Consider the following 21,717-nt stretch of genomic DNA (forward strand, 5'->3'; position numbering starts at 1 on the left):
TTTACTTTGGAGTTATTTTCTAAAACCAATCAAACCTGCAAAAAATACAAACGTGACACTAATAGCTCTTTTAGTACTTTAATATTGACTGAAAACAATAACAAAATTATAGCAACATGACAAAGAAAGCAACTTGGCTAAAGATATCCAATGTATTTTTTTTAAATAAAACTTAACTTTCTTATCTCACATATGCTGTAGTAGCATCTTCAGGTGTGTGTGTGTGTCCGCTATCTACAACCTTCTTAGCTGTGTGTGGCATGCATATGTACAGTATGTTTGTTTACCTGTGTTTGTGTTGGTGTGAAATACAGAAACAGAATACTAATGAACTGAGAACATTTCTGAAAACACATTTGCAAACAGCTTTGATTGTAAAACCATTGTGTATTTGAATGCTTGTTGTTTCTTTTCAGTGTGAATATACAGGTTTGCTTGTGTGTTTCATCATGCATATGTATGTGTGCATGTACAGTATGTCTGTTTGTGTGTATACATATGAAGCATGTGTGTGTTTACACAACTTCACAGCAAGTTAATTATTTCTACCTCCCTGCTTGTGCTCAGACAAATTGAGTATCCTTTATTACTTGTGCATCTGCAACGCTATTGCATTTTGTTTGTGTTTTATTGTTTACAGTACATAAAGAACATAAAAGAGTTGTTTGCTTAGTGGCATCTTTTTCAAAACTTGAAACACTTTGCTTTCAATTTGAATACATTTACATTTATGCATTTGGCTGATGCTTTTATCCAAAGCAACTTACAGTGCCCTGATTACAGGGACAATCCCTCTGGAGCAACCTGGAATTATGTGCCTTGCTCAAGGACACAATGGTGGTGGCTGGGGGGATTGAACCAACAACCTTCCACTTACCAGTTCAGTGCTTTAGTCCACTACACCACCACCACTCCGAATAAACATCTACACTCTGCTGCATCCATATTAATGCCACTCACTCATCTAACATCGCCTCGATTCGTGTCCTCCATGCCATGGTGGTTTGTTAGAGCACATGCTTATTAGCTGACACAGCAACACACATAAAAGTACTAACATAGGAATGTAATACATTTTAAAATGCATTCTACTTAATTAATACTATTGTCTTTGCAATAAATGTGTAATCCAAGTAACATAATTTTATTCATGTCTGTAACTGTAATCAGATTACTTAATTTTAAAAGTAACGTGTTACATTACCGCATTACCATGAAATGTAATTAGATTACAGTAACATATTACTTTGTAACACGTTACACCCAACAATGCTCTTACCGTATGGTGCTTTTTGTTAGTTTTGAAGCTTGACAACCCCTAGTTCACAACCACTTTCATTGTATAGAAAAGAACAGAGTGAACAAACTTCTCCTTTTGTGCTCCACAGCAAAAAGAACATCAAAGGGATTTTTAATGGCATGAGGATGAGAAAGTTATGACAGAATTTCCATTTTGGGTGAAATATGCCTTAAAACACAACCATGGTATAAAAATAATAGGAATGTTTAGATTATATTTTAACCAGTGTTTATGCTGCCTCATTAACATCAAGGAAGCTTGTGCTTGCAAATATCTGTTCGGGTGTAAATGTGTAAGATTTCAGCGGCTTCTCCCCCTCTGCACCCGTGGAGTGCAGAGAACGCCCCTGAAGAGTGAAAATAAGAGAGTATATTCTAAAATAGTATATTTTCATTCACAAAAAGAGCGGCACACACGCAACATCTTTTTAAAGATGCCTTTCCGTTTGTGTGTTATTCCTGGTTGCGGTCATTATCTCTCCGCTTCTGACGGCCAAGATCTCTGTCTTATGTGTCTGGGCACTGACCACACGAAGACATCGTTCGTGGATGAGTCATGTCCTCATTGCGAGAACATGACCATGGCAATGTTGCGGTCACGGCTTGCTTCTACCTACGGGTTTGAGGCCGCATCGGTTAGCACTGGGGTGATTTGGGGACATCAATGGGACCACCTCCGCCAGGTATCCCCCCACGGACCTCCCATTCCCCAGCATGCTCACTTGCCCCGATCAGGCTCTCGCACGAGACCGCCGGCTCGTCTCAGCACGAGTTCGAATTCTCGTTCGGAGCTCGGGAAGACGATGAGTTATCGAGCACAGCTTCGGAGAGCGGGCTCGTCCAGTCTGACGCATAGGCTTTGGCTGGGCTTCCTCCTTAGGGAATGGTCACCCAGTCTCAGGCCGACATGGAAATGACGGACATGCTTTCCCAGGCGGCTGCGAGCATTGGGCTAGAGTGGAACCCTCCACTCTCCCCTGAACCCTCGTGGCTAGACGATTGGTTCCTAGGCTCAGGGCATCGCCCACGGCCATGTTCTGCCCCGGACCGTTTCTTTCCGGAAGTGCATGAGGAGCTGAAAAGCTCATGGGAGGCACCTTTTACTGCCCAGTCCCGGTCTTTCAGCTCCCCTGCTCTCACTACCCTTGATGGTGGAGGGGCCAGGGGGTATTCGGTGATCCCCCAGGTGGATAAGGCGCTCGCGGTGCACTTGTGTCCGCAGAGAGCTGCCACCTAGCGCGGGCACCCGAAGCTCCCATCCAGGGCCTGTAGGTTTATGTCGTCACTGATGACTGTGGCCTACGGTGCTGCTGGACAAGCCACCTCCGCCCTGCATGCCATGGCTCTCCTGCAAGTACACCAAGCCAAGGTGCTAAAAGAACTGCACGAGGGTAGTTCTGACCCAGGATTGATGCAGGAACTACGCTTGCCGACCGACCTCACTCTCCAGGCAACGAAGGTCTCGGCACGGTCTCTCGGGCAGGCGATGTCCACCTTGGTGGTCCAGGAGCACCACCTTTGGCTCAATTTGGTCGAGATGGGAGAGGCGGACAAGGCACAGTTCCTTGACACCCCCATTTCCCAGGTTGGCCTGTTTGGTGACGCCGTCGAGGACTTTGCCCAGCAGTTCTCAGCGGTGAAGAAGCAGACAGAAGCCTTACAACATATCCTGCCCCGGCGCGGCTTAAGACCCCGCACCTTGTCTGCTCATTGCCAAGGGCATCTCTCCTGCAGCAACAACACTGCCTCCGCTGCAGCGCGCCCCCGTGGCCCGGCTCCGGCGTGGAGCCCTCCGCAGGAAGCAGATGCAACCCGTCTTGTGGCCAGCTGCTAAGAACCCGAGGAAGGCTTCGAAGCCCCCCTGAGACGGGCAACCCAGGAGCGAGGAGACCCGTTTCTCTGGAGCTGGTCGACAGACCACTCCATCCTCCGGTAGAGGGCCGGGAGGAGAATCTTTTGTCGCCGCATGCCCAGGAGGCTGCGGCACCCAAAAGCCTGACAAAAGAACGGTTTCCTCGTCTCCTGGGTCACATGTCCGGTGCGCATGGCCGTCGTCATGACCACCATCCACCGTCCCATTTTGGCAGGTATGGCGCTCCAGCGGTGGACCCCCCGCCACTGTGTGCCCAGCTGTGGCACAAACATGCCCACACGGGATTGGTTCTACGGGGAAAAGATTCCTCCTCCCCCCTCCTCAGCCAATCTTATGGTGGGTGGCAGGAGTTAGGTAAGTGCCTCGATGTCCCTGGACTCAGCACGGCCACGGGGCTCGAGTCCCCTTGACGTGGCACCTCGAGCTCCACCCTGCCGCGAGGCCCCACCCGCCGGTACGTCCGACGTGATCATTCCCTTGGTCCCCCTCACCGGGCTACACGATTCAGTTCTCCAGGCGCCCGCACAGGCTCAGCGGCGTCCGCTTCACCTCGGTGAAGGGCAAGAGTGCTGCTACCTTGCGTGCGGAGATCGCTACCCTTCTGCGCAAGGATGCGATAGACCCTGTCCCTCCAGCCGAGATGAAGAAAGGGTCCTGCAGCTCTTACTTCATCGTACCGAATAACGAGAGACACAACGTCGAGTGAGTGACAGATAGGGAACGTCATGGTTACTTTTGTAACCTCCGTTCCCTGATGGAGGGATCAAGACTCTGTGTCCCTCTTGCCACAACGCTGAACTACCCGCTGAAATGTCCGTGACCTGGTCACGGTTCCTCAGCACAAAACATGAATGAGTGGTTGCATACCAGCTCCTTGTATACCCGTATGTCCGGGGGAGTGGCATGCAAATTCCACTCGCCAATTCTCATTGTCCTTTTTTCAAAAAAGCAGAGGTGTTTGGGGCTCCCAAGAGTGACCCCTAGTGTCACTACATCGACACAACATCTCGTTCCCTCCATCAGGGAACTGAGGTTATGAAAGTAACCATGACATTTTTTCAAAAACCATGCATAAACTTTATTTTCTCAAAAATACAAACATGTACGTACATGTTGTTCACATATTATTGTAGCCCATTTTGTGCTGAATACAGTGTTATCAGACTTTAGCCATTAATATGTTTTTAAGCAACTGAAAAAAATCACAAATGTCAAGGCATGTCAAAACTTCTTCAGGGCCCAATACACCCTCAGACCCCAGAGGATTAAATGTTGCTTGCAATAAATTTCATTTCGTCAGGGTACACAGTTATGCTGCATTCCATTCAAGTTGGATGTGGGATATTCCTACTTGATATCTCTGATTTCTGACCATAAATGCATTCCATTCCCCGATATTCGGAACTGCAATGCTCCCATTAGCTTAGCAGGGGTTTGGCTCTCATTAGAGATGTCTCCTCGCAACCCAACTTATAAACAATACTGCAATCACACCGTCATGCCGAACATCTCGTGTTTTTAAATCCATAAGGATCTCTTTCTCAATGGCAATAATGACAGTCGACTCTTCAGCAAGATCTCGCACTCTCCGCTTTCAAATTACGTCACTTAAAGCGTAATTGTGTCACTCAAGGCCAGCTAGAAGGCCTCGACCAAGACATATCCTAAAGATCACACCCACCAAGAACAAATAAATCAATCTGATTGGCTGATGAATCTGACAATCTGAATTTAGTTGCCCATTCATTTGCACTGTTGAGAGATTCTGTGGAAATTCTGAAGGCCTGATGGGGTGGAGCTCAAACTCACGCGCTGCTTTGGACATGTGATTTGTGAAACAGTTGTCACGCTTCACTTGTAAGCATCAAGGAATAAATTATGACTGGATAAATTTTCATTTTTCTCTATTTGTTTGTAGATTAATTAAGAGTGGAAAGCAATTAAAAATACATAGTCAAAGAGGTGACTGAGAATGAAAGGATGAAAAATATTTATTTATTTGGCATGTTAGGCCAGCAGAGAAGGCTTTGCTGGCCCTGAGAATTCGCCACTGCACATAAGCATGTCAATTCTTACAAGCCTGCTGCGCAGCTTGTTCTCCTGTGGAGGGTCTGTTGACACTTAACATAATTTTAACTTTATACCCATTGTCGCCGAGCTTCTGAAGTGTCAGTTAACGAATACCAGACAATTCAGATTAATTATATTTCCATCCGCTGTGCCAGCGCTAAAAGCAGAACAAGACGTGCTTTTCAAATGGAGTTCATCGCGGTGCTTGCTGCCCTGAAACAAATCATGTGTATTCCATATTAAAAGTGAAAAGACAGATTAATGATGACTAATATTGTGGAGGATGAGGGTTAAAGAGATTTAATGCACAGTGCAATGAATAGTAGTTCTATCAATCAGTCAACATCCCACTTAGACTTTGGTAAATATTTAACATTATTTGAATAGGTAATATTTTGGAAAATGTTAATAAAGAATTATTGTCACATATTGTTTTGTTCTATTGTGTTGATCTTTTCAAAGAAGGAAATAAATGCATTTTGACAGGAAATAAGTATATAGAGAGTCAAATTTCAGCACTTTTAAAATCTGAAATTAATCACAATTAAAAATTTGTATCTACTGACAGCTCTAATTAAATATAATGAAATAAATTTCTATAGCTGGCATTTCAAATATTGATTATTAATATAGGTGTTTCTGGAAATATCTCATGTTGTATTAAATGTCTAAATAAAAACTACACTAACTGAAACACTGATTTCATTCCATTTCAATATTCCTTCCTTACATTATTTTCTGCATCCTGTTTGCTACCTCAATTCAAATTCAGAGGCACATCCCCAACAGGGTAACACTTTAGAATACTGTTCCTTCATTAACAGATAACTATGCAGGAATTAATGCAGGACTAATGAGTAGTACTACACTAACACTTAGGTCACTACTATTAACTAATGTGGAAACACGATTACCTAATCAGTTAGAAATTACAAACTGATGACTGTGGTAGTTTACTATAAGCTAATCAATAATTTATTTGCCTCTTTGAGAACTAATAACTAACCAAATTTTATATCACCTTAGAATATGGTTCCAAATGGTCAGTAACTCCTTTAGAAGGATGTAGTAACACTTCAGTCACTACTAGGGGGTTACCATGATCTTCACTTTAGAATATTGTTCCAAATGGCAAGTAATTCCTTCAGAAGGATGTGATAACACTTCAGTCATTACTAGGGGGTTACCATGTTTTTCAAAGTAGCTATTAATAGAAACCTATAACCCCAAAACACAGAAACAGTGTACTCATTTGTAATGGTTAAGAGAGATATCCAAGAGAACCATATATTTCTATGAGGCAAGTTGGCTGATGATATTCTAACAGGCAATGTATTAATTTGGAGCGGTTGTTTCTTTAAGCTCATCCCTGGTTAAAGAGCACACGAGGGACAATTTCCTGCTGCTGTAAAGATGTACTTTATTTTTGTGACTAAATAAAATATAATAATTTACATTTAGTCATTCCAGTGCTGGAATTGGTGACATCACAAAGACTTTGTCCCCACTCCCTGAAGAAAAAAATTAAAATAAAAATCTGAAAATAAATCACAGCAGTGACTGTTTATATTGCATTTCTGGTAATGTTGGCTGATGAGTCCTTTTGGTCCAGTATAGAAATAATGTAAACCTCAATGGTGGGATACTGAAAGAATTCATACAGGAGTGAGGTAACCTCCCAAACTTGCATTAAGAAGGCCATTTATTTAAAATGAACCCTTAGTACATAGTTCTCTATAGAAGGCGTAACAACATTTACTAGTTATTAATAGCTAACCCCAATCATAAGTCTGCTATTACCTACTGATTAGGTAAACAATCTTGTGTATTAATTAACAGTAGTGATTAAGGTGTTAAATGTCACATATTCCCTGTTTTTTGTCTTGACTTTTATGTTGAAATTCTGGTTTAGTTCCCTGTTCCTGTTTCATGTTAGTTTTGTAGTCCTTTGTAGTTTCTTTTCATGATTGGTTTTCCCCTGATTGTTTCCCCAGGTGTTCCTCGTTCCTTTGTTTTCCCTTGTGTATATAAGACCTTGTTTTCCCCTGGTTTCTTTGTCAGTCTTCATCTGTATTATGCTGTACTTTGTTCCCTGTGTTTTGTTTCATTAAGTTCTGAGTTACCTGATTTACCTCTATTTTTATTAAAAAGGCTGCATTTAGATCCTCATTCCTCTCCTGTCTTGTCACAGAAAGACTGACCCAGAAATGGATCTAGCGGCTGTCAGGATTCTGATCCTTCAGCAAGGGGACTGTCCAGTTGAGGATCATGCCTGTGAGTTTTTAGAGCTGGCAAATGTAGTGCACAATCCAGACTGATCTCTGGTGGTTTTCTTCCGGGCCGGTCTGAATAGTGCACTGAGGGAACTCATGCCTCCGGCTGATCCTCACTGGACGCTCGGCGATTATGTGGAGAAGGCTCTGGAACTTAGCGGTTCCCCTTATACAGTGGATTATGGCAGGAACCCCAGGCCAAAACCTGCATCCACGGCCCCTGTCTCGAAGCCTTCCACGGCCCCTGTCTCGAAGCCTTCCATGGCCCCTGTCTCCAAGTTGTATGATCTGCCACTGATGTCGGTGCGTAGGTCCATGAAGACCCTACCTCAAAAATGCCTGCCACGGTCAACGAGCCAGCACCCACGCCTGCCATGGTCATTGAGCCAACGCCCACGCCTGCCACGGCCAACGAGTTGCCAGCCTCGTCCGTCCCAGAGCCAGCATTGCCAGCCTTGTCCGTCCCAGAGCCAGCGTTGCCAGCCTTGTCCGTCCCAGAGCCAGCGTTGCCAGCCTTGTCCGTCCCAGAGCCAGCGTTGCTAGCCTCGCCCATCCCAGAGCCAGCATTGCCAACTTTGGCTATCCAGAGGGGGAGGAAGAGAAGAAAAGTTTCCATTCCCAAGTCTCTCCCCATGTACACGACCATGGAGGTAGTTTCCGAGTCTCTTCCCATGCCCACGACCACAGAGGTCATTCCCAAGTCTCTTCCCATGTACACGACCATGGAGGTTGTTTCCAAGTATCTGTCCATGCCCACAACTACGGAGGTCGTTCCTGAGTCTCATCCCATGTTCACGACCACGGAGGTCATTTTCTGAGTCTCTTTCCATGTTCGTGACCATGGAGGTAATTTCCCATTCATCCAGGACTCTTTGTCTCCCCAGAGACTCCTCCTACAGCGGCTCTGCCATCTGACCCTGTCTCGGCCCTGTGGCCGCCTCCCAGGCCTCCTGACCCTGTCTCGGCCCTGTGGCAGCCTCCCAGGATTCCTGATCCTGTCTCGGCCCTGCAACCGCCTCCCAGGCCTCCTGACCCCTCCCAGGATTCCTGACCCTGTCTCGGCCCTGCGGCCGCTTCCCAGGACTCCTGACCCAGTCCCCACCTTGAGGTCATCTCCTTGGTCTCCTGGCCATCCACCTTTTCTGCTCTGGTCTCCCTGATTGCCCGGCTGTCCGCTTGATCTGCTCTGGTCTCCTTGGTCTCCTGGCCGTCTGCCTGATCTGCTCTGGTCTTCCTGGTCTCCTGGCCGTCCGCCTGATCTGTTCTGGTCTCCCTGGTCTCCTGGCCGTCTGCCTGATCTGCTCTGTTCTCCCTGGTCTCCTGGCCATCTGCCAGATCTGCTCTGTTCTCCCTGGTCTCCTGGCCATCCGCCAGATCTGCTCTGGTCTCCTGGCCGTCTGCCAGATCTGCTCTGGTCTCCTGGCTATCCGCCAGATCTGCTCTGGTCTCCTTGGTCTCCTGGCCATCCGCCTGATATGCTCTGGTCTCCTGGCCGTCTGCCAGATCTGCTCTGGTCTCCTGGCTATCCGCCAGATCTGCTCTGGTCTCCTTGGTCTCCTGGCCATCCGCCTGATATGTTCTGGTCTCCTTGGTCTCCTGGCCATCCGCCTGATCTGCTCTGGTCTTCCTGGTCTCCTGGCCGTCTGCCTGATCTGCTCTGGTCTACTGGCTGTCCGCCTGATCTGCTCTGTTCTCCCTGGTCTCCTGGCCATCCAGCAGATCTGCTCTGGTCTCCTTGGTCTCTTGGCCGTCCGCCAGATCTGCTCTGGTCTCCTGGCCATCCGCCAGATCTGCTCTGGTCTCCTTGGTCTCTTGGCCATCCGCCTGATTTGCTCTGGTCTCCCTGGTCACCTGGCCATCTGCCTGATCTGCTCTGGTCTCCCTGGTCACCTGGCTGTCCGCCTGATATGCTCTGGTCTCCTTGGTCTCCTGGCCATCTGCCTGATCTGCTCTGGTCTCCCTGGTCTCCTGGCCATCTGCCTGATCTGCTCTGGTCTCCTGGCCATCCGCCTGATCTGCTCTGTTCTTCCTGGTCTCCTGGCCATCTGCCAGATCTGCTCTGGTCTCCTGGCCGTCCGCCAGATCTGCTCTGGTCTCCTGGCCTGGCCGTCCGCCAGATCTGCTCTGGTCTCCTGGCCTGGCCGTCCGCCAGATCTGCTCTGGTCTCCTGGCCGTCCGCCAGATCTGCTCTGGTCTCCTTGGTCTCCTGGCCATCCGCCTGATCTGCTCTGGTCTTCCTGGTCTCCTGGCCGTCCGCCTGATCTGCTCTGGTCTCCCTGTTCTCCTGGCCACCCACCTGATCTGCTCTGATCTACTTGGTCCTCCGAGCCTGCAGCATCACCCTGGCTCTCCATCCTTCCAGCTCCGCCTTGGTTTCAAGCCTCCATGACTTTGCCTTGTTCCTCTGCTCCCCTTGCCCCTTGTGCCCCCTTGAACTACCTGTTTTCCCCCACACCCCATGGACAATTTGTTTTTGTTTTGTTTTTTGGAGCGTCTGGAATCCGCTCCTTAAAAGGGGGGCTCTGTCACAAATTCCCTGTTTTTTTTCTTGACTTTTATGTTGAAATTCTGGTTTAGTTCCCTGTTCCTGTTTCCTGTTAGTTTTGTAGTCCTTTGTAGTTTCTTTTCATGATTGGTTTTCCCCTGATTGTTTTCCCTTGTGTATTTAAGCCCTTGTTTTCCCCTGGTTTCTTTGTCAGTCTTCATCTGTATTATGCTGTGCTTTATCCTCTGTGTTTTGTTTCATTATGTTCTGAGTTACCTGGTTTACCTTTATTTTTATTAAAAAGGCCGCATTTAGATCCTCATTCCTCTCCTGTCTCATCACATTAATGGTGCCCTAGTCATTTGTCCTGCATTAGTTCTTGATTAGTTTAGCATTAGTTATGAAACAGTATAGTTACATAGTAGTTCTCTAGGAAGTATGAAAAAAATAGTAGTTATTGATGACCTAATAGTGAACTATTGCATTTAGTTAATCACAGTTTCTTGTTACAGTTCCCTATCTGTCACTCACTCAACGTTGTGTTGATGTAGTGACACTAGGGGTCACTCTTGGGAGCCCGAGACACCTCTGGTCTTTGATAAAAGGCCAAAGAAAATTGGCGAGTGGTATTTGCATGTCACTCCCCCGGACATACGGGTATAAAAGGAGCTGGTATGCAACCACTCATTCAGATTTTCTCTTCAGAGCTGAACAGTTATGCTCACTGAGCTGAATTCCCACGACTGTTCATTCACCTCTGCTGGATCTGACAGCGCATTTCAGCGGCTTCTCCCTCCTCTGCACTGGTGCACTGCAGAGAATGCCCCTGGGCGCTTTGGAAGAAATAAGAGTATATTTCTCTAAAAGAGCGGCACACACGGAACATCTTTTTAAAGACGCGTCTCTTTAAAGATGCCTTTCCGATTGTGTGTTATTCCTGGTTGCGCTCATTATCTCTCGCCTTCTGATCTCTCGCCTTCTGTCACGATCACTGTCTTTCATGTCTGGGCACTGCTCACGCGGAGACAGCATTCGTGGATGGTCATGTACTCATTGTGAGGACATGTCCATGGCAACGATGCGGTCGCGGCTCGCCTTCGTAAGAAAGCAAGCCACCGCAGAGGCTCCCCGCCTCGGTCCTTTTACCCACGGGTATGAGGCCAGCGCGGCTAGCACAGGAGGGCGAATTGGGGACCCCAATGGGACCGCCTCCACCGGGTATCTCCTCGCGGACCTCCCATTCCCCAGCATGCTCGTCTTCCCCGATCGGGCTTCCGGATGAGTCCGCCGGCTCATCTCACGGCGAGTTCGACCTCTTATTCGGAGCCCGCGAAAGTGATGAGCTCTTGAGCGCAGCATCGGAGAGTGGGCTCGTCCAGTCGGATGCGGAAGCCTCAGCTGGGTTCCTCCCTTCGGGGACGATTGCCCAGTCACAGGCTGACATGGAGATGATGACATGCTTTCCCGGGCAGCCGCGAGCATCGCTAGAGTGGAACCCTCCGCTCTTCCCTGAACCCTCACGGCTCGATGATTGGTTCCTGGGCTTGCGGCGCCACTCAAAGCCATGCCCCACCCCTGTTCATTTCTTCCCGGAAGTGCATGAAGAGCTGACAAGGTCATGGGAGGCACTTTTTACTGCCCGGTCCCGATCTTTTCAGCTTCCCCGCCCTCACTACCCTCGATGGTGGGGCGGCCAAGGGCTATTCAGCAATCCCCCGGTGGATAACGGCACTCGCGGTGCAAGTATGCCCGCAGAGCACCGCCACCTGGCGTGGGTGCCCAAAGCCCCCGTCCATGGCCTGTAGGTTTACGTTGTCTCTGATGTACAAGGCCTACGGTGCCGCTGGACAAGCTGCCTCCACCCTGCACGCCATGGCTCTCCTGCGAGTATGCCAAGGCGCTAAAGGAACTGCACGAGGGTAGTTCTGCCCCGCCTCTGAGCGACGGAGGTCACGGCACAGTCTCTCGGGTGGACAATGTCCACATTAGTGGTCCAGGAGCGCCACCTTTGGCTCAATCTGGTTGAGATGGGTGAGGCCGACAGGACACGATCTCATGGCCGCCCAGAACCCATGAAAGTCTTCAAAGCGCCCTTGAGATGGGCAAGCCAGGGACGACGAAACCCACTGCTCTGGAGCTGGTAAGCAGACGTCTCCATCTTTTTGTTACCTTTGCATTTAATTGCACTGCATGCCCAAGTGGCTACAGTACTCAAGAATTCAGCAAGAGCGGTTCCCTTGCTCCCTGAGTCATGTATCCGGTGTGCACGGCCGTCATCACGACCACCGTCCACCACTCTATTTGGCAGGTTTGGCGCTCCAGTGGCGGTCTCCCGCCCCTGAGCGCCCAGCTGTGGTACAAATCCACCCGCGATGTGACAGTCTCCATGGGTCACGAGGACAGGCCTCTTCCTCCCCCATCCTAGGCTGTTCCGGGGGTGGTCACAAGGAGCCAGTTAAGTGCTTAGATGTCCCTAGACTCAGGACTCAGGGTTGCGGCCAATCTTGCGAGTACTGAACTGGGCTTTACACAGACTCCCGTTCAATATGCAGATGCAAAAACGCATTCTGGCGAGTGTCCGGCATCAAGATTGGTTCGCGGCGGTAGACCTGAAAGACACGTACTTCCATGTCTCGAAACTTCCTCGACACAGACCCTTCCTGCGGTTTGCATTCAAGGGTCAGGCATATCAGTACAAGGTCCTTCCTTTTGGCCTGTCCCTGTCTCCTCGCATCTTCACGAAGGTAAAAAAGGCAGCCCTTACCCCGCAAAGGGAGGTGGGCATTCGCATTCTCAACTATCTCGACGACTGGCTAATCTTAGCTCACTCTCGGGACATGTTGTGTGCACAAAGGGACTTGGTGCTCTCACACCTCAGCCGACTAGGGCTTCGGGTCAACTGGGAAAAGAGCAAGCTCCTCCCGGTTCAGAGCATCTCTTCTCTCGGTTTGGAGTTGGACTCAGTCTCTTTGACAGCGCGCCTCAGGAACGAGCGCGCCCAGTCGGTGTTGGTCTGTTTGAAGGCATTCAAACAGAAAACAGCGGTTCCACTGAAACTTTTTCAGAGTCTCCTGGGGCATATGGCATCCTCAGCGGTGGCCACCCCGCTCGGGTTGATGAATATGAGACCGCTTCATCACTGGCTTCAGACTCAAGTCCCGAGATGGGCATGGCACTGCGGGACACATCGCATGGTCATCACGCCGGTCTGTCACCGTCTTTTCAGCCCTTGGACCGACCTCTCGTTTCTACGGGCAGGTGTTCCCCTAGAACTGGTCTCCAGGCACGTCGTGGTCATGACGGATGCCTCCAAAATGGGCTGGGGTGCTGTTTGCAATGGGCATGCAGCCGCCAGCTTGTGGACGGGCCTGCGACTGCATTGGCACATCAACTGCCTCAAGTTGTTGGCGATTCTGCCCGCCCTGCGGAGGTTTCGGCCGTTGATCCAGGGCAAGCACGTGTTAGTTCAGACAGACAACATGGCAACAGTAGCATATGTCAACCACCAAGGTGGTCTGCGCTCTCGTTGTATGTCACAACTCGCCTGCTGTCTCCTCCTCTGGAGTCAGCAGCATTTCAAGTCGCTGCGAGCCACTCACATCCCGGGCAACCTCAATACTACAGCAGACGCGCTGTCACGACAGGTTACCCTCAAGGGAGAGTGGAGACTCCACCCTCAGGTAGTCCAGCTGATTTAGAGTCGATTTGGACAGGCACATGTGCACCTGTTCGCCACCCAAGAATCCTCCCCACTGCCCCCCTTGGCATAAACGCACTTGCACACAGCTGGCCCCCTGGCATGCGCAAATATGCATTTCCCCCAGTGAGCCTACTTGCACAGACCCTGTGCAAGGTCAGGAAGAACGAGGAGCAGGTCATCCTGGTAGCACCCTAATGGCCCACCCAGACGTGGTTCTTGGACCTCATGCTCCTGCGGTGGTAGACACGATCACTCAGGCTAGGGCCCCCTCTATGAGGCACCTGTATGCCTTTAAGTGGCGTCTGTTTGCTAAGTGGTGTTCTTCCCGATGGGAAGACCCCAAGAGATGTGCAGTCGGATCAGTGCTTTCCTTCCTGCAGGAGAGGTTGGAAGGGAGGCTGTCCCCTTCCACCTTGAAGGTGTACATTGCCGCCATAGCAGCACACCACGACGCAGTTGACAGTAAGTCCTTAGGGAAGCACGACCTGATCATCAGGTTCCTAAGAGGCGCCAGGAGGCTGAATCCCTCCAGACCGCGCCTCGTTCCCTCATCGGACCCTCTGTAATTCTTCAGGGTCTACAGAGTGCCCCCTTTGAGCCTTTGCAGTCAGCCAAACTTAAGGCACTCTCCTTGAAGACTGCCCTCCTGACTGCGCTCACTTCCATCAAGAGGGTTGGAGACCTGCAAGCATTCTCTGTCAGCGAAACATGCCTGGAGTTCGGTCCGGGCTACTCTCACGTGATCCTGAGACCCCGACCGGGCTATGTGCCCAAGGTTCCCACGACCCCTTTTAGGGACCAGGTGGTGAACCTGCAAGCGCTGCCCCAGGAGGAGGCAGACCCAGCCCTGTCGTTGCTGTGTCCGGTGCATGCTTTACACATCTATTTGGATCACACTTTAGAATCTTTAGGATCTCTGAGCAGCTCTTTGTCTGCTTTGGTGCACAGTGGAAAGGAAGCGCTGTCTCCAAGCAGAGTATCGCCCACTGGCTCATTGAGGCCATAACTATGGCATATCACGCCCAGGACATGCTGCCCCCAGTAGGGCTACGAGCCCATTCTACCAGGAGTGTAGCGACCTCCTGGGTCCTGGCCAGGGGTGCCTCTCCAACAGACATTTGCAGAGCAGCGGGCTGGGCAACACCCAACACCTTTGCAAGGTTCTACAACCTCCGGGTGGAACCGGTTTCATCCCAGGTAGTGGTATGCAATACAAGCGGATAAGCCCGGGATAGCCGGCCTGGTGTATCGCTTGCACATAGTGCCTTCCACCTCCTTTTGAGCTGAAGACGTGCACCATTAATTCCCAGTAGTGTTCACAAGTTTTGTTCCCTGGTTGACTTCCTCCGAGCCCTGTGGCAGTCGAGTTTTTGGAGAGACTCACTGCTGGCCCAGTACACATGCTAACTAAGAGCCCTGTTCTGGGGTAGGTGCTCTGCATGTGGCAGTTCCCTGTAAGGCTAACCCCATGCGATTATATATCTTCCGCTAATTCATTTCCCTGTTGGCAAACTGCGTCTTCCTTGGGTAGAGCCCCTCTGCCCCAGTCTCCATGTTTGTAGTAACTCCTCCCCCATTGGGTAGGTTCTACCTTGAAGACTTTCCACATGGTCGGAAAGACCATGTGACGTATTCTTCCACTTAAATATCCCCCCCCCCTTTGGGTGAGGTGTGGTCTCCGCGATGTCTTCCCCTTGGGAGAGACACCCCCCGACTAGACCTGGTGGCCCAGTCAGATAATCCCCCTTCTTTTTTAGGGAGTGGAAAAAGAGAAGGAGAAAAGAGGCCACGACTGGGTTAAGCCTGTCTCTATCCCTTGAGTAGTCGACTTGTCCCCAAAGGGCCGTTCGACACTCATAACTATGTTGGGGGAGGTTACTGGTGTGCTGGCTATGAGGCACACAGTAGTCTGCCCACCACACACCGCCAGTTCACGTAACACAGTTCAGCCAATTGTGGCGTTTCATATAGGGACCCCTAGTGTCACTACATCGACACACTTCGAGTGAGTGACAGATAGGGAACATCATGTTTACTTGTGTAACCTCCGTTCCCTGATGGAGGGAACAAGACGTTGTGTCCCTCCTGCCACAATGCTGAACTACCCGCTGAAATGGCCGGACCTTATATCGGCTCCTCAGCATAAAACCTGAATGAGTGGTTGCATACCAGCTCCTTTTATACCCATATGTCCGGGGGAGTGGCATGCAAATACCACTCGCCAATTTTTAATGGCCTTTTATCAAAGACCAGAGGTGTCTTGGGCTCCCAAGAGTGACCCCTAGTGTCACTACATCGACACAACATCTCGTTCCCTCCATCAGGGAACGGAGGTTACACAAGTAACCATGACGTTTTTCTGTGTCGCTTTGGTACATTTCTCAAATCATCCTTAACATTTACAAACCAGTTTGTGCATTTCTCAAAACAATTCGTACAAACAGCACCACACAATGGATTACCTGCAAAAGCCTGTCACTTGCTCAAAATCCTTAGTTCATCTCTCAAAGGTAAATATTTATGTCAGTGAACATATCAGTGCCATCAGAATGACAAGTCCTTGTGTCATTGTTCATGAACAAGATGTTGTCAATATAACAGTGTACTCTGTCAGTATTTTCTGATGTAAACTATGGCTACGGTTTTGATGACAATAATTGAAAATGCACAAGGCTGCACTTTTTCTGTATGGCATATATCAATTTCAACAGTACACATTACTGTATGTGGGATATTGATTGCAAGAGATTGGACAGGATTCACCTTTACACTTTTACTGTTGGTCTGTCAACAAATTACAGTACAATGTCATTGTGATACAGAAAAGAAAAATGTGATGCATTCATGAGATGCACCTCTGAGCTATTTTAGAGAACTGGTTGATCATTGGTTTATCTAATGCTTCACACATTCCCCTTCATTAGTGAAAGTCAAGATTCACATGAGAGCAATTCATCAATTTAGGACACATTTACAAAAAAAGTCTAATAGAAATGTATAGACAATATGCTTGACAGATTATGACAACTGGTTCAACCATTTGGCATTTAATGACTTATGCAATGAACTAATGCCTAGATGTTTTGGGGGGTAAGACTATTCAACAGAGAACCAGTATAATATATTTTCATCAACATGACATAAGCAATTGATAATATAGGAAACAGCAGACAACTGTACATAATCAATTGCATGAATGTACCAAAGCATTGGCAATTTGTTCAAAAGAATGAGAAATTGCTTTTATGATGTGCACAAGTGACTAGATAATGTGAAGGTTGAACAAGTAGTTTTGAGAATTTCAATTGTGATCTGAGAAATGTACCAAAGCGACTGAGAAAAACTGTAATAGTAGTAACTAAAATCTTAATGTTGTACAACTCATTTGTTCCTGTGTAGTTACCTGTTAATGAAGGAACCGTATTCTAAAGTGTTACCCCTAACAGTAGCCAACAAACAAAGAAGTTTACCTTTCCACAATAGATCCACCAGAAAACACTACATCATCATGTAAAAGATGCCAAGATGCTATGATTCCATCAGCCTATATCCAAAACTTAGGCCTTCTGCTTGGTTTGTTAAAAATAACCAGAATACAATAACCAAACCACAATTTAAAGACTTAATGCTACAAAATTTCAATATAAGGGCAGGCTAGAAGATATATACAAATTTTACAACGTTAAAATAATTGAATCTGTCTCAACTTTGTTTCTGCATCCCGACCATCCTGACATAGCAACATTGGCTCAACCACTGGGATGAGTTTGGGATGGAACTATCTGTTTTTCAGCCAATGGAAGATGGGGGGAGTGGTCTGGAAATCTGTTTGAAAACAGTCATTATTTTTGCTATTACATTTGGTGCTGCTAGCGTCTTCACCTTCAGGTAAGAATCAGATTATTTTAGCAAAAACTAATTTAAAACTGCTAGTAGGCAAACATGATATACAGAAAACCCTCCTACCTTTATGAATGTGAGTGCATATAAAAGTCTGTTTATAGGCTATTGATAATACAACTTAGTGCAGAAACTGTCATTGTCTGACAAAAGCCAGTGACTCTCATAATAAACTCTTGCAGTATTAATCTTGCTATGTCATTTCTAATAAATGCATCTGGACCTATATTCACATAAAATCCAAAGTAAATGCTTCGTAATTCTAGAAATTCTAACATTCAGTTTATGGTTCATTTTAGTCATCATTGTTGAGTCATCTGCAATATGGATCATCTGCTCTCTGCAGTGCTGTTTACAGCAGTAACTCTGACTACATTCAGAGCCCATATGTACCACATACATTATTAGGTATAGTATGTCTGCTGTGTGCAAATGTGTAACTAAAACCCACAAAAGCCACTTCAAAAGGTGGAGAAAAGCTGACTAACCAAGGACCATAGACCCTCCTGTTCTGAAGAGATTCATGGAAAGAGAATGGACTAAAATAGTGACTCACAAGCAATGTGGAGACTAGCCTCTCTGCTGAGAATGGTCCCGAAAGAGTTGGAGGCCAGACATTGGTAAATACCAGCATCTTCTTCTTTATTGAGCTGACTGATTCGCAGGTTTCCACCTGAGATGCTGTATCGAGAGCCAGGTTGAGGGGAAATGAAGCTGTCATTCATTTTCCACCTATAAACACAGGGGGAAGAGCAGTTGAGAGTGAATGGAAAGCTTGGAGTACCAGAACATCTTTTGTCTGTTTTTATAATGGACTGACTATTTGCAAACGGGAATAAATGGTACTAGCCACTCAGCGTGGCTCTTTGCACCTCAATATTCTGGCGGAACCTGAAAAAACTATTAAAAATGCAATTTGGATATCAGACAAGTGGCCTGGAAGGTAAAGCATGTGTATTGGTATTTTTGCACAGGTCACCCTAATTTAGCTTGTGACATTTTCCAATCCATTTTCACATTTTCCTTCTTCCATCATTTCCATTCTCAACACTTAAAAGTCTTTATTAACGGAAATAACAAAAATTGCAAACACTATATTACTATGATCCTACTGTATATGTACTAGGTTATCAATCAATCCATCCATCCATGCACACACACACACATATACACTATATTTTTTTAAACAACAGTTTGTTCCGTTCCTTGAATCTGATTGGACGAGAGACGTTCCAAGGGTGCTGATGTCTCAGAACATGCTTCACTGTTAGTATCACTCTGCTTGTGTTCGTGGCATTCTAAACTAAAGTGTAAGAGCAGTGCAGATGTGTAAAAGAGCTTGATGTGTTGCTTCATTTTTCCCTGTGACATTAAAGGGTTTAGCCAGCAGGTGGAGACAAAAGAAAATTTGTATGTGTTATGAACCAGTTAAGCTAAGTAGTGTTCCCTGTCTGTCACTCACTCGACATTGTGTCGATGTAGTAACACTAGGGGTTGCCCTTGGGAGCCCCAAATACCTCTGATCATTGAGAAAAGGCCAATGGGAATTGGCGAGTGGAATTTGCATGCCATTCCCCAGGACATACGGGTATAAAAGGAGCTGGCTTGCAATCACTCATTCAGACTTTTTCTTCGGAGCCAAGCGGTTGTGTTTCAGCGAGCTGAATTCCTCCGCCGATCCATTCACCTCGAAAGCTGTTGGATTTATGGCGCATTACAGCGGTTTCTCTCCCTCTTGCACCGGTGGTGTGCAGAGAATGCCCCTGGGTGCTTCAGCAGCTAAAAGAGTATATTCTTCCTAATAAAAGAGTATATTTTTCTACTAAAAGAGTGGCACAGACGGAGCGTCTTCTTAAAGATGCCTTTCCGTCTGTGTATAATTCCTGGTTGCAGTCGCTATCTCTCCGCCTATGATGGCCACGATCGCTGTCTCACGTGTTTGGGCGCTGCCCACATGAAGACATCGTTCATGGATGGGTCCTGTCCTCATTGTGAGAACATGACCATGGCAACGTTGCAGTCACACTTTCCTTCGTCAGAGGGAAAACCACCCCAGTGGCTCCCCACCTCGGTCCTTCTACCTATAGGAATGAGGCTGCGCGGTTAGCACTGGGGGTGATTTGGGGACCTCAGTGGGAGCTTCTCTGCTGGGAAACCCCCCACGGACCTCCCATTCCCCAGTACGCTCGTGTGCCCTGGTCAAGTTCTGGGATGAGACCGCCAGCTGGTCTCAGGGCAAGTCGCGATCTCATTTGGGCTCGTGAAGAGGATGAGCTCTCGATCGCAGCATCGGAGAGCGGGCTCGTCCAGTCTGACGCTGAGGACTCGACTGGGCTCCAACCCTCGAGTGCAGGCTGACGCGGAGCTGGCGGCCATGCTTGCCAGGGCAGCTATGAGCGTTGGGCTGGAGTGGAACCCTCCACTCCCCCCTGAACCCTGGTGGCTCGATGATTGGTTCCTGGGCTCAGAGCGCTGCTCACGGCCATGCCCCACCCCTGTTCCTTTCTTCCCGGAGGTGCATGATGAGCTCACGAGATCGTGGCGGGCACCTTTCACTGCCTTTCACAACTTTCCTTGATGCCCCCATCTCCCAGGTTGGCCTATACGGCGACACTGTCGAGGACTTTGTCCAGCAGTTCTCGATGGTTAAGAAGCAGATGGAGGCTATCCAGCACATCCTGCCGTGGCGCAGATCAAGATCCCTTACCCCCTCTGCTCATCGCCAAGGGCGTCCCCCTGCGGCAGCAACACCGGCTCTGCCGTAGCCCGCCCCAGGAGGCCGGCCCCGGCATGGAGCCACTCGCAGGAAGCAGATGCCATCCGTCTCACGGCCTGCCACTAAGAACCCGAGGAAGGATTCAAAGTGCCCCTGAGACGGGCGACCCAGGGAGATGGAGACCTGCTACAGACCTGGAGCTAGTAAACAGACCACTCCATCCACCGGTGGAGGGCCAGGAGTAGAATCCTTGTTTTCCTTTTCTTATGATTTTGCCGCATGCCCAAAGGGCTGCAGTACCCACATTTTCAAGAAAAGAGCGGTTTCCTCACTTCCTGGGTCACATATTTGGTGTCCATGGCTGTCATTCCCTATCTGTCACTCAATCGACGTTGGTGTCGATGTAGTGACACTAGGGGTAACTCTTGGGAGCCCGAGACACCTCTGGTCTTTGATAAAAGGCCAATGAAAATTGGCGAGTGGTATTTGCATGCCACTCCCCCGGACATACGGGTATAAAAGGAGCTGGTATGCAACCACTCATTCAGATTTTCTCTTCGGAGCTGAACGGTCATGCTCACTGAGCTGAATACTACTGTTCATTCACCTCTGCTGGATCTGACGGCACATTTCAGCGGCTTCTCCCTCCTCTGCACTAGTGTACTGCAGAGAATGCCCCTGGGTGCTTCGGCAGAAAAACTAGAGAGAATATTTTTTTGAAAGATCATTTTTCCCCTCTAAAAGAGTATATATTTCTCTAAAAGAGCGCACACACGGAACGTCTTTTTAAAGATGCGTCTTTTTAAAGATGCTTTTCCGATTGTGTGTTATTCCTGGCTGTGCTCGTGATCTCTCGTCTTCTAACGGTCACGATCACTGTCTTTCGTGTCTGGGCACTGCTCACGCGGAGACAGCGTTTGTGGATGGTCATGTTCTCATTGCGAGAATATGTCCATGGCAACGTTGCGGTCGCGGCTCGCCTTCGTAAGAAAGCGAGCCACCCCAGAGGCTCCCGCCTCGGTCCTTTTACCCACAGGTTTGAGGCCAGCGCGGCTAGCACTGGGGGCGATTTGGGGACCCCAATGGGACCGCCTCCGCCGGGTATCCCCCCGCAGACATCCCATTCCCCAGCACGCTCATCTGCCCCGATCGGACTTCCGGGTGAGTCCGCCGGCTCGTCTCACGGCGAGTTCGACCTCTTATTCGGAGCCCGCGAAAGTGATGAGCTCTCGAGCGCAGCATCGGAGAGCGGGCTCGTCCAGTCGGAAGCCTCAGCTGGGCTCCTCCCTTCGGGGTTGATCGCCCAGTCACAGGCTGACACGGAGATGATGACATGCTTTCCCAGGCAGCCGCGAGCGTCGGTTAGAGTGGATTTCACCGCTCTTCCCTGAACCCTCGCGG

At 48.6% G+C, this 21,717-nt stretch overlaps 1 protein-coding gene across 1 annotated transcript in view; it reads right to left on the reverse strand.

Annotated features, from left to right (window-relative positions):
* Positions 1-21,717, reverse strand: part of LOC127418724 (contactin-4-like) — a 164,860-nt gene that overhangs the window by 62,115 nt on the left and 81,028 nt on the right. The window contains exon 4 of the mRNA XM_051659456.1: positions 18,157-18,332. Coding sequence (XP_051515416.1) covers positions 18,157-18,332 — 176 coding nt within the window. The remainder of the gene's footprint in view (positions 1-18,156; positions 18,333-21,717) is intronic.

The sequence above is a fragment of the Myxocyprinus asiaticus genome, chromosome 28, assembly GCF_019703515.2.
Source record: "Myxocyprinus asiaticus isolate MX2 ecotype Aquarium Trade chromosome 28, UBuf_Myxa_2, whole genome shotgun sequence".
Classification (NCBI taxonomy): Eukaryota; Metazoa; Chordata; class Actinopteri; order Cypriniformes; family Catostomidae; genus Myxocyprinus; species Myxocyprinus asiaticus.